Source organism: Cicer arietinum, chromosome 3 (assembly GCF_000331145.2).
Source record: "Cicer arietinum cultivar CDC Frontier isolate Library 1 chromosome 3, Cicar.CDCFrontier_v2.0, whole genome shotgun sequence".
NCBI classification, from domain to species: domain Eukaryota; kingdom Viridiplantae; phylum Streptophyta; class Magnoliopsida; order Fabales; family Fabaceae; genus Cicer; species Cicer arietinum.
In genome coordinates, this window is record NC_021162.2 from 67,604,585 (window position 1) to 67,617,859 (window position 13,275).

The following is a 13,275-nucleotide window of genomic DNA, read 5'->3' on the forward strand; positions in this document are numbered from 1 at the left end:
TTTAAAAAACCTTTTTAAGAAAGGGCGAATGGGGGGGGGGGGGGGGTAAAGGCAGCATCAGAAATCAAAATGTGAGGATATAGTTATAAAATAAATTAAGACGATGAAAAGGCAGATATAAGTAGTAGTAGTTGGAAGCATTTGAGACCGAAATTATGATCCAATGAAAAGTAGTGAAATTAAAGTAAGTTCCTAAAATTAAGCAAACATATGATGAATTATTAGTTTTACTCTTTGTAGGATGCATCTTTCAACCAAGGACATAGGCACATAGCAATACCATTCATTTTTTCTAAGTAAAAAAAAAAAAAAAACTGGTGATGAAATATCATGTCCCTCACACATCACCATCACCGTCATCTAAATATGCTTGCTAGCTGGCTTTATTATTCCAATAATAATAATTTGTCTAAAACTTTTGTCATTGTTTTGTTTTAAGCATGAAGTTATTATATGATATAAGAGTAATTTGTTTGTAGGCAAAACATAAGAAAAGAAAGCAAGTAGAGATGAAAAATGAATTAAAAAGAGAATTAAGGAGTGGTCCAACAAGATTAAAAAGGAGAAGATCTAGAAGATATAAGACGGTGAGAGAGATAGAGAGAGAGAAGGTACCAAGAAGCTGTACTGTTAATAAGTTGTACCCGTAACAATAAATAAATAAATAAATAAAAGAAGGAATAATTATGCACGTTGGAACTTACCACTGGAAACAAACAAAGAAATAAATACGGGGAAATGAAGTAGTAGATGTAAATGGTACGTTAAAATGATGGGAAAACAAAACTTGTGTTGAGGTTGAGAGTACGAGAACGTGGTGGTGGCATTTTAAAACAGAACTTAACAGGGTGGTGGTGGTGGTGGTGGTGGTAGTATAACTATAACTTATAATAAGGAGTAACCGGATAAGGGTGTCGGTGCATCCATGTCACCGGGTATGGCCGGTTGTACTGCTCTTGTCAGGTAAACCTTTTCGCCACTTTCTCCTTTTCCTTTTGATTTCCATTGGGTCTCAGCTCATTGTCATATTATTTCCATCCCTTATGGGCCCTACCTCCTACTCCCACCCACTTCCTTCTCTCTTCTTTCCTTAATAATTGAATATCAACGGTTAGTTTTATTAATTTAATTCTTAATAATTGAATATCAACCGTTAATTTTATTAATTTAATTGTTGATTATTAATGTAATATATTAATGATCAAACACGCAAATTTTTATATAAATATAAAATTTGTAGTTATATAATTTAATCATCTATACTTATTTACTTTTTAAAAGTTTATTCGATGTTAATTTGAAATTATGTATATCTAATAGTTTTTAAAATTATAAAAATTTGATTTGAAATTAATAAAAAAGTTTAATTTGAAAATTGGAATAGTAAAATTCATTGTCAATATTAAGTTATCAAATATAGTAATTTATCACATAATTACTCTTGAAGTCAAGAGGTCTATATTTATAAATATATACAAAGTGTCAATGTCAAAAGTTGTGTCTAAATATTATTTTAGTTTTATAAATTAGTATTAGTAAGGTTTAATTACATTTTTTACTCTCTAAACATTACAATTGTACAATTTTAACCCCATGATTTAGGATTAATGAAATTCAACAATTGTTGTTCATTATAGCAAAAGTCCAATTAAACCAATTAGTAAATGTATCTCTAAAACTATAAAATGCAAATTAAAATAATTTTTATATAAACTTTTACCTCTTTAGTGACAATGATGTCCTAACATACTCATTGAATATCTAGTGTCTCTACATTGATTTTACATATCCATTGTCACAATTGTAATTAATAACAAATTTGTGTTTGAGATAGCTAAATTTAATTAATGCAAAGTAGTCTTTAATAAATGACATTGATGTAATTAGAGTTTTTATTATAGTAAACCACTAATTTAAGTCCTAAAATTATAAATTTCAGACAAGAACCTTAAATTTACACGAAGTTAAAACACTCCTTATGAGGTAGCACTCCCTAAAAAATGAAATTAAACAAAATAATATTTTTTTTTTAAATCTGAATTTACCATATTTTTAAAACACTCACTTTGTCACTTTAACAAAATATTTTTATTTCATTTGTTTGTCTTTTTTGTTGTTGCATGATTTAATTATTTTTTAATATAATTAAATCATTAATTATTTTTTCTTATTATACAATTAACCATTCATTATTAACGTGTTTTTACCAACCTATATTTTCAAAAAATTCAATTAATTGAGAGAAAGTAAATGATACTGAAAAAAAATACGGGTAGTATAGTACTTCTAAGTTATAATGTACATGTACATGATTCACTATGAATTAAAAAACTGTTTCTCCAGTTAAAATAAATTGATTTTTTAAAGAGTCCAAAGGTAAAAGTCACATACATTAAGTATATGTTTGATTTTGTAATGGAATTGATATCATAATTTTGTAAAAGTTTGTAAAAGTTATACTTTGTAACTTCTACATAATCACAGTTTTATCATCATGATTTTGTCAATTCCACCGTAAAATTAAGTATACACAAAATATGAAAAAAAAAAAAACTATTTCATTGATATTGCACGCTAGATATATTTTTCTTCCCGCCACAAATAATCCCACATATATTTCAATTTTTGTTTCTATCATCTGTGTCCTTATCATCGAGGGGGTAGAGTTTGAACAAACAAATTAGAGCGTTCAAATGCAATAGCAGAGAGGGGTCAGAGAAATCATAAGTTTTGGAGAGATAGAGTTAACGATACAACAAATCTTTTCAATTAGTTAAACTTTTATGATATTTTTTTGGCTTAATTGCAGTTTTGGTCCCCCTATTATAGGTAAAAATTGAAAGTAGTCCCCCCATTTTGTTTGTCCCCAGTTTTAGTCCCCTAAACAGAATTTGAGTCCAAATCATGATGAGTTGTCATTTTTTTAATAACGTGTCAATAAAAGGGTGATGTGGCAGACACTTATGTGGAATCAACTCATTATTATATTATTTCTGATTAAAAAATATAATTTATATTTTTAAAAACCATTATTATAATTGTGCCAATATTTTTAAAAATACAATTTAATTATTAACATTAAGTTAAAAGAAAAAAACCTAAAATCATAAATCCTAAACAAATCAAAAATTATGGGTTGATGGCTCAAGAGATCAACCATGCATCCATAGTGTTCAATCCTCGGGCTGATTCGTCAAAAAATTATGCGTCCTTCCTCCACAAACCCTGCATGACTGCAAGCACAAAGAACTCCAATGAAGATTGTTCCATCAGGTTTTACGCCATTTTCCCCCACATCATCACTAAGCATATCTTTAAACAGATCAAGAGCTTCCTTCCCAAGACCTTGTTTTGCAAAAGCCATGATGATGATAGTCCAAGACACAGTTGTTTTCCGAGACATCTTGGTAAACACTTGATAAGCTTCATCAATAATTCCACAACTTGCATACATGTGCATGAGTGCATTGTTCAAGCGGACAGAGGGTTGTTGTTGCCTCTTTTGAACATACCAATGGACCCATCTTCCTAATTTCAGATCCCCTAATTCAGCATATGCTGATAAAGCTGCCACCAACGCCACATGATCGAATTCCACACGTGCTCTCCTCGTCTGACCAAATAACAATAAAGCTTGTTCAAATTTCCCATTCTAAGCACACCCATCAATCATGGTCGTCCAAGACACAACATTTCTATATGGCATTTCCTCGAAAACTTTTCCCGTTGCATCAAAATCACCGCACCTAACATACCCAACAAGTATGGAATTCCAGATAACAACACTTCTTTGAGTCATATCATCAAACACATGGCGTGCTTGCTCAACACCACCTCCATTCGAATAAAAATTTATCAAATTAGTGTTCACGAACACGTCTGAGCAATACCCTTTTGCTAGAACAGTCGCATGCACCTGTTTCCCTTCTCAACAACATCCTCATCACCATCACCATTCTCAACAACACCAACAACACCAAAATCATCGCCAGAAACCGATTCCACAACAGCAGAATAATTTGGTTCAAATTGGGAAGGAGATAGGGTTTGAGAATCCATAGTGAAGAAATGAAGGGATGAGGTTTTAGGATTATAGGCGGAGAGACTGGGAAAGAAGAGAATGAGAAAATGAAAGAGGTTTTTAGTTCTAGTTCATAATTTTAGGGTTCAGAATGATTTTATGGTTCATAAGTGAATGCTTTTGATTTTAATTTGTTTAGGGTTCATGATTTTAGGTGTTTTTGCTTTTAACTTAATTTTAATAATTAAATTGTATTTTAAAAAATATTGTCACAATTATAATAATGGTTTTTAAAAATATAAATTATCTTTTTTAATCAGAAATAATATAATAATGAGTTTATTCCACATAAGCGTCTGCCACGTCACCCTTTTATTGACACGTCATTAAAAAAATGACAACTCATCATGATTTGGACTCAAATTTTGTTTGGGGACTAAAACTGGGGACAAACAAAATCGGGGGACTACTTTCAATTTTCACCTATAATAGAGGGACCAAAAGTGCAATTAAGCCTATTTTTTTTATGAAAATCGAATCAAATCAATACGAAACCGAATGATGAAGTACTTGCCGGTTTAATTCAGTCATCACACAACTTTGTTAATAGACAGTTCTAACCCTTATCACTTATTAAAGAGGTACTAAATCCAAGGTAGATTTACATTATATATTTTTGTTAATTAAAAAAAAATTATTTTTAATTCTTTACATTTAACTCAATTTTTATTTAAGTTTTTTAAGTTTTTTTTTTTTTGATTCGTTATTTTAAATTACATTCAGTTTGTATCATTAACTTCAAAAATATGTTAAATTAATTATATGGTCTTTTATGTTCGAAATATCACAATGAATTGACTATCTAATATATTTTACATGTTAAAGACATTAATATCATAGGTAAACATTTATTACTTTGTTTGTAAAGTTATATGTAAGTTTAAATAGTTGTAGAGAAAATAAAAAAGTATAATCGATATATAAAATTTAATGAATATTTTCTTAAAAATTAATATAAATAATACATTGTTGTATCATTTGATATAGTTTTTAATAATTAAAAACTTTCAATTGAACAAAATTGTCAAAACTAACCTTAAAGATTATCACAATAAATAAAATATAACATAAATAACTGAATTGAGATAAAATAAATTTAAAATATTTAAATAGAAATTGAGCTTAATTTAAAATGCAATTGCTAAAAAAAAAATTAATTGTTATATTTGAAAAAAATCATGTGTGGAGCCGGACCCACATACCAAGAGTAGAGTCGGATCAGGTGACAGTTCAATGGATCAATAAGGGTCCCTCTAACGAAAAATAAAACACCTTCATTCATGTTAGTATTGAATAGTTGATATAATATAAAAATAATATTAAAAAAAAAAGAAGAATAGTTTGTAGAGATCAGTAGAGTCACTGGACACACTCATAAACTTCTTTATTAAACCTCTTTTTTTAGCGTATATTAGAGACATTCATGATTAAGAATGTAAATAGTTTACAATATCTGTAGAAAAAAAGTAGTTTTCAATAATTACTCTCAAACACGATGTGTCTAATACTTATATAATACAAGTAGATTATAATGAGCATTAAGGCAATTGTTGAGGCACTTGCCGCATTAAGGACTTGTCTCTTTATTTCATATTTAAAAAGAAAAAGACTTGTCTCTTTGTTGGTTGTTTGGTAATACATAAGTAAAAACTCAAAAGTTGTCGATGCATTATTGGGATTTCTTTGTCAGTACCCGTCATTTTATTGATTAGTAACTTTCTTATTAATCAATACTGTGATTTGAGTAGTATACTTGTATGTGTTCAAAAACTAAACTTAAGTAGTTTTCGGGAACGAAAATGTTATATAGTTAAAATATGCAAATTATCTAATACTTTGTTTCCAAAATTTAAAGTATTTTAAAATATAGCACAGATTTCAAAAAAAGAAAACAATAATAATATAATAATAATATGACAAGAATTGTTAGTAAAATGCTACGAATAATTAAGTTAGATGTATATGCTTATGCAGGGTGTGGTGGGAGCACGAAGGAGTGGACAAGAAGCATAAGATGCGAAAGGATGGTACCATTGATATGCAGATATTCCATTTTTTAATAAAAAAAATAAAAATTAGAGAACACAAATCATGAGAGAAGATAACGATGTCTTTTGTGTTGCGATAAGAGTCGGCATAAACTTGTGGTAATGCGCGTTTAGATCGCATCTGTTATATATATATATATATATATATATGTAAATTACATTGATTAATAATAAAATTAAAATTATTAAAAATAAAAAATAAATATATGAATAAATTCATATGTAAAAACATAAAAAAGAAAAATGTATGTGACAAAGTCAATCAAAATTTAATAAATCAAAAAATAAAAACGTCAAAAATTAAATAAAAAACAAATTTGATATATATAAAAATTATTTATTTAAATAAAAAATAATTTAAAGGACGATTTCAAATTATAAATTAATTATAAATTATCCATTTTAAAAAAGAAATGGATAAAAAAAAAAAAAAGACTTGCTAATAGGATTTGTGCATTATATAGTATTATAATTGATTTTATGCATTTTTGGAATCAAAGGCAGGGGTTAAGTCTCAACTCCAGACATGACCTCAGCAAACATCGACGAAAATTCAGAAAAGAAGTACTCATTACTTTTGTAATATTTCACTTGAAGCTGCTCCGTTGCCACATAATTAACTTGGCTATCTCTGTATTTTCTTAATCAATTCATTCTCATTGCATAAATCATATGTGACAACTTTATGTCAATCTTCTTTTAGACATTGTACAAGTCACATTTTATAAAAAGATTAAATATTTATTAAGAGACGTATAAATTCATATTTTTTTTTATATAGAAGTTTATATAAAAGAATCCATTTCCACTTGTGACTGCTCTAATTAACAGAAATTCTACCTTTGATTCAAGCAACTTTAAATGAAACGGTAGCTTAATGTTAGTATATATTCTTGGGAGATTGACAAATTCTTTGTGTTAGGGCCAGGAGCTCGTGAAGTCAGTAGCCCAGGTATGTGAGAGATTTAAAGTAATTTCTTTTCTCACTCCTTAATATTCTTAAAAAAATTCAATTGTATTTGAATTAGTCAATTCAAAAATTCAAAAACATGTCTAGATTAAACAATTTAAATATATATTTGAGAGTTTTTCAAAATATAGGAGGGTGGAAAAAGAAAGCATAAATACTTTTCTAAGATATATGGGCCTTATTGGACCATATTATTCACCAATTCCTGCCCACAAATAAGGGTGAGAGGTATTTTCTTATGTGAATGATAATTTTAAAAATATAAAGCAAAAGAATAAACCATCAATTTATTATAAGGTATTTCTCCAACTCAATCCTAAAAATATATAAAATAATTAAAGCCTAAATATAAATCTATCATTTAATCTCTACTGTCAAGATGTTAGGGACTATCAAGGCAATTTTTATATTTTTTTTTAGATACGAAATGATATATTTTATATATTTTAGCTACTAGTATTTATTTGGATTAGTAATTCCACAACTAGTATTTATCTGGATTAGCAATTTCACTAGCTCACGCAGTTGCGCACATTGATGGCCATTATATTAAATATCAGATTGTCTATATTTTAATTTAAATTTTAATTATTTTTAAATCTAAAATATAGTATTTAAAATATAAACCATCTAATCTCAATTTAATCACCCTGATATGATGAATGAGATTGCTGATTGCAGACAAACCTTATTAAAGAACTAAATATAAATGTATTTAAAGTTGTACATTTAATCGTTTAAAAGTTAAAATTTGGTCCTTTCTAAACAAATTATAACCAACAAACGCCCCTATAAAAAACGAAAACAAAATAAAAAAGGAATGCAGGCATTCTTTTGTTGAAAGAGACAATGGAATAACACAATGATATAAATAATTGGAAGGCCTTACAATCACGTATTTTTGAATGATAAAATGCAATCATATTGTACAATGAAACAGTGTAACATCCCAATCTTTATTTTTCTAGATGCACAAAGCAAATGCTTCTTCCCTCTTTTGAACTTTCCCCAGTTCCCTCGATTGTTAAGAGACCCATGTAATCCTTTTCCATATGCAGACACAAAAGTTACTAATTTTTTTTTTTTAAAAGCCACAAGTTATTAACTTGATTTGCTATTTGAATACAAAACAGAATTAAAATTAGAGAAATAGATATTATTCACAGTAGATGGTCTAAACTCCATAGGATTATTCCAATCCTCTAGTTCATTATTTTCCCATCTCATTTCTACATTTCTAACCTCAAGACCTTCAATGTGCTCCATCATCATCCCCGCAGTCTTGTGTTTAACCAATTCTTGGCATCCTGGTCTATAGTCAAACAACCCACCAGCATAACTAGTGAACCTTCTGTAAGTGATATTCATGTTGATGAAGCTCAAATTTCTCAACAATCCTCTCTTTGAACCAGAGAGGAAGATTCCATTTTCAGAGTTTGCTGTGATGTTGATGAAATGAACATTTGAGATTGAAGCCTCCTTTGAGGTTGAGTCTCGTGGACAAGTTGTGACATAAATAGGCTCTGCTCTTCCCCACCATAATGGGTCATAGTATCTTGTGCTTATATTTATGTTTGAGAAAACTATGTCACTTACATTTCCTGTACAACAAGAAAGTTGAATGCATGTCAGACCTATGTTTAAGGCTACATCTTCATTAGCACAAGCTAGGATAATAAGACACTGATGTTAATCAGACACAAACTAAGCTACAAAAAAAGTTCAATTACATATTAAGAATATTGTTTGAAGATATATCTATCAATTCGATAAAATAAGAAGATAAATTATTCTTGCTATGTTTGGGTAACCAACTTAATTTATAAATAATTGTATCAGATATTTATGTATAAGTTATATACTTGACGTAATTCATATTTACAAACTTGATTTGTAATGTGAGGAGTATTACTTTTCATAAATTATTTTCAGATCATATCTCTCTTCATAAGCTATAAAAGAGGGAATATAATTAAACTGTTTCTATTTAATTTGTAAGTTATTTTAAAAAATTATTCAAAAGAGATGATTGAAATGAGCTAAAAACAGTTAATCAACATGTCATAAACTAAATTCATAATCTTTGTCAAACACTTAAAAAAGTGTTTATGTTGTAAGATAAACATAAATAAGTTGTAAATTTATCTCTAAGTTTCAAATTAAGTGTTAGTTTAAATGAAACAATTTTACAAAAATGTCCTCGTTAACTATTGTGCATAGTAAAATATAATGACTTGAAAGTAGTCTACACAATATTAATTTAGGGACAAAATTGGAACAAATCAATTAATTTAACATTGAAATTATAAAACGACCCTTATTTTAAAAACTGAGGGAGTAATTATTTGAATCACACTACTATTTCGTATACTTATTTTGCATTCAGCAATTTGAGGCCAGGAAAAACATTTACAGAACTAATTAATAGTTTGGAGGTAAGAGATTTATGAGGGAGTTACCTCCATCACGGATCTGGAATGCAAGCCCTCTGTGGGAATCAACAATAGTGATATTATCAAACACAAAATGCTTGAAATCAAACCAACTAGCACTGCCGAATTTGATTGCAGAAGATTTGGACCGAATCCAACAGTTGGTGACAGTTAGATTGTATACAGGGCCAGTGGATGACTTTGGACAGATAGCATCATCCCCTGTATCAATGTGGCATCCAGTGATTACAGTGTTGTTTGAGTCCTCAATGTCAATCCCATCATTGTTTGGTATATTCAAGTCTCCATATATTGCTATGTCCTTAATTGATATGTTTTCACTCCGTACCAAGTGTAAGCTGCAAGTTAGTATAAAGTATGTTAGTTAGGATGCATAAAAGATTTTGCAGAATATATTTTACAGAGCAAAATGTCACAAAGGGGACGTAAGAGAGAGCAAAAACCACAAATTTTCCTGTAAAATGTTTTGATGATAAGAAGGGAATTCCACAAGTTGTTAGTAAGTGATATATAATTTTATCATTTGTTATAAAAATAGATGGATGGTTTTTTTATGGGATTAATTATCTAGTATGGGGCAAACTTTTCCTCATCGAGTTTGTCCTTAGTAAAAAAACACATTTTTTCTTCAATTTGAATCTCAAAGTTCCACACAAGGGGAAAAGAGTTTTCCTTTCTTGGTATTTTACATTATCAAACAAGAAGAAATAATACCCTCTACCTTTTCTTTAGTCCTTTTCACCCCTTCTCATCCGTTTGAAAATTCAACATAATATACCAAATTATATAATGTATAACCAATCTATGGTCAATGAGGCTGCAGCTCAAACAAGCAAATCATTGGCTAGTAGAGATGATTTTTCTTATAAAAACAATAGGATTTCTAAGAATAAATGTTGGACCTAACTCGACACATATAAATGTCACACAAGAAGTATCAACCACTTATAAACACATTTTTATTTTCATTTTAAGTATTTAGAAAATGGATTTACATTTGTCCTGGGACCCTGGCCTCAGTTTATATTTATCCAAAACTGATGTTGTCTTTGCGTGCAAATAAACCCCAAAGTTCCAAAACAGTGAGCCCACCATATAAAGTCACATTATATACACACAGCTTTTTCCTTTTCATTTCCATTCTAACCCAATCACATTCCTACACTTCTACCCGAAAAGAAAAATCAAATTCGTATATCACCCTAGTAGTAGCCACTCAAATTTAAATTTTTCAATAATAAACAAACCGAAATTGAAAGAAGAATAGCTTACTTAAATTTTATTTAGAGACTTATATCGTCAAGTGTTCAAAATAAATAGTTTATTTTTAGCTTATTAAATCAAACTCTTCAACATAATTTATGGAAAGGAAGTTATAACTTCAGTTATTACGGCTTACCTATAAAGAAGTTTCTTAACTTCCACAGCTAATTATTATAAAAATTAAACAGTTTTAATAATATGAAAATTATAATTGAGTAACCTGTTTACATTTATATAAATTAAATTGGTTATACTAAAACTCTAAAGTGATGGTATAGAAGATTAGATGTGAAAAACGCACCACCAATAAGCAGGTTGGTTGAGAGTAATGTTGGAGAGACTAACGTTACGGCAGCCAAGGAAACCGATAAGTCTAGGCCTACATTCATCACCCAAGCAAGCCCCACTTTGATTCCAGCTCACCATTATATTCTTCCTCGGATCATATCTCACTACGAATTTCTCCGCTTGTCCATCAACCACGCCACCGCCTTCGATTCCAACGTCCGTCGCATTCTCCGCCAACACCACGTACCATCTTGACGACTCCTTCGGGTAATCTTCAAGCCTCGCCCCGCCAAGGATGGTGGCACCGGTTTCCACGTTAAGCACCACGCCGGATCTCAGAAACACGGTTGCCGTCAGGTACTTTCCCGGTGCCGGGAAGATGACGCGGCAGGGGACGCTGGATGGACAGGAGTCGATGGCGGACTGGATTGATGAGGTGTCATAGCGGATTCCGTCGCCGGCGGCACCGAAGTCGGTGACGGAAACCGTAACGGGGATGGGGTGTGACGTGGCAAGGAGTGATTGGATGAGAAGGAATAAGGTGATTTGGAAGAATAAGAGTGGTGACTTGTCCATTTCTGGATTCTGACTGACTGCCTTTGCAGTTTACACTTTCCATCGCTTCCCTCTTATCTTCTATATGCAATTTTTTAATTTAATATATTGCTATTGACTAACCTTTTTTTGACTACAAATACTCTTATGGATCCATAATTCAAACTTTGAGAGTGTAAGCTATGATGCCAAACTTTGAAGTTTTTTAAAGAATTTAGATATTCACGTACCTTAAATTCCCTTAGCTTTCGATCTACATTCCAACATTTACGTTTTAATGGCTGTTATTTAATTCGTATGAAAAAAAAATTATTGATAATATTATTACAATGGAGATTCATTTAACTCTAACAAAAAAATCTAGATACAATTTGGTCTTTCGTAGAAAAACACAACTTTTTTTAAAACTAAATCTAACCTAATCAAAATTCATATAATCATAAAATAGATAAATTAATCCCTCACAAAAGAGACAAACTAATACTCTATATTTAGATTGTATGTGTTATCTTCTTTGACTTATGTTTTGTTTTACTCTAAACTCTAAAATTTCATTGACGTTGTAAGTATTATTTCATTCACCCCACATCCATTATCTCCTTGACTCTCTTTCATTTCCCACTAAATGAACACTATTTATTAATGTCAGACAATTACTATAATTCATGATGTTCAATAAAATATTAACATTTTTCTCCAATTATAAACAATCAAAGAAAGCATACGTAACGTAACTCAAATATCAACTAAAATAAAGGTATTGGCTTATATCAAGTAGTTAGCTACATAATGGGTTAATCCAAGTGTTAAAGAACTTGAACCCTTAAAAGTAGTCATAAGTTTAATCTTTGACTCTTGCTATAGAGAATATTTAGGAGGAGAAGATCCAATTTGTATGTCCAATATATTTCTCGGCAGAGAATGGTCACGCTAAACGACAGTGGATATATTAGAACTATAATATGATTATATAGGCATTGTTGTACCTAATGCATAAGAATTAATTCAAAGATGTATGAATATCATTAGTTTTCTTATCAATAAAAAATTACTATTACAGCATACGATCTATCGTACTCTAGCTATGAAGTTCATTAGACATTATAGTTATAAACTCATACAACAAAGATAAATCACAAGAATCTATTTATTTAAGAAATCAAAACTAATTTTTTTTTTTAATGAAAGAAGGAGACGCTCTTTATGGAAAAGCAAGTAAATGCCCTAAAAAACCTACCCCCTACATATGGAATGATTAAGGGTCACAATTCGATGAAAAATGTGTTTTCTCAATTTGGTCAGCTGCACGGCCGTGCAACCTACAATGCACGACCATCCAATAAACTTTTCAATCGCACAAATAACACCTTAAAGCAAAAACATGTTGCTCAAGTTATAACCAAAACAGAGATAAAGTGTATATGAAGAATAATATCACTTCTCGCACTGAAACAGTCTCTATTACCATATTTTGCATGAAATCTATTTCAATTTCATTCCTCAACTCTTTGTTAAATAAAGGAACAAAGAGTGAGAAATATGAATCAAAACTGAAAAATAAGATAATTTGAATATATCCACAGGAAGACTCAATTGGGGCACGACCACACAAGCCCA

General features: G+C 30.0%; 3 protein-coding genes across 12 annotated transcripts in view; all 3 read right to left on the reverse strand.

The window, feature by feature from the left end:
* Positions 1 to 839, reverse strand: part of LOC101494561 (uncharacterized) — a 5,169-nt gene extending 4,330 nt beyond the window's left edge. For 3 of the 6 annotated variants that reach the window (XR_012162338.1, XM_004493485.4, XM_012713871.3), the window contains exon 1: positions 232 to 509. The gene's annotated coding sequence lies outside the window, so the exon portion shown is untranslated. Of the gene's footprint in view, positions 1 to 148; positions 168 to 231; positions 510 to 704 lie in introns of those variants that run through there. The other 3 variants (XM_012713873.3, XM_073366088.1, XM_073366089.1) reach the window with 3 other exon arrangements.
* A 7,110-nt stretch (positions 840 to 7,949) lies between these two features.
* On the reverse strand, positions 7,950 to 11,822 carry LOC101495421 (uncharacterized). The gene is made up of 3 exons (XM_004493488.4): positions 11,117 to 11,822; positions 9,559 to 9,890; positions 7,950 to 8,700 (listed from the first exon to the last, which is right to left on the reverse strand). Exons 1-3 carry the CDS (start codon positions 11,677 to 11,679, stop codon positions 8,201 to 8,203), a joined length of 1,395 nt encoding a protein of 464 aa, XP_004493545.1. The 5' UTR covers positions 11,680 to 11,822; the 3' UTR covers positions 7,950 to 8,200.
* Positions 9,753 to 13,275, reverse strand: part of LOC101495092 (tRNA-splicing endonuclease subunit Sen2-1) — a 7,496-nt gene continuing 3,973 nt past the window's right edge. For 3 of the 5 annotated variants that reach the window (XR_003471901.2, XR_012162329.1, XM_073366066.1), the window contains one exon: positions 9,753 to 9,890. The gene's annotated coding sequence lies outside the window, so the exon portion shown is untranslated. Of the gene's footprint in view, positions 9,891 to 11,888; positions 11,940 to 13,275 lie in introns of those variants that run through there. The other 2 variants (XR_003471904.2, XM_027332610.2) reach the window with 1 other exon arrangement.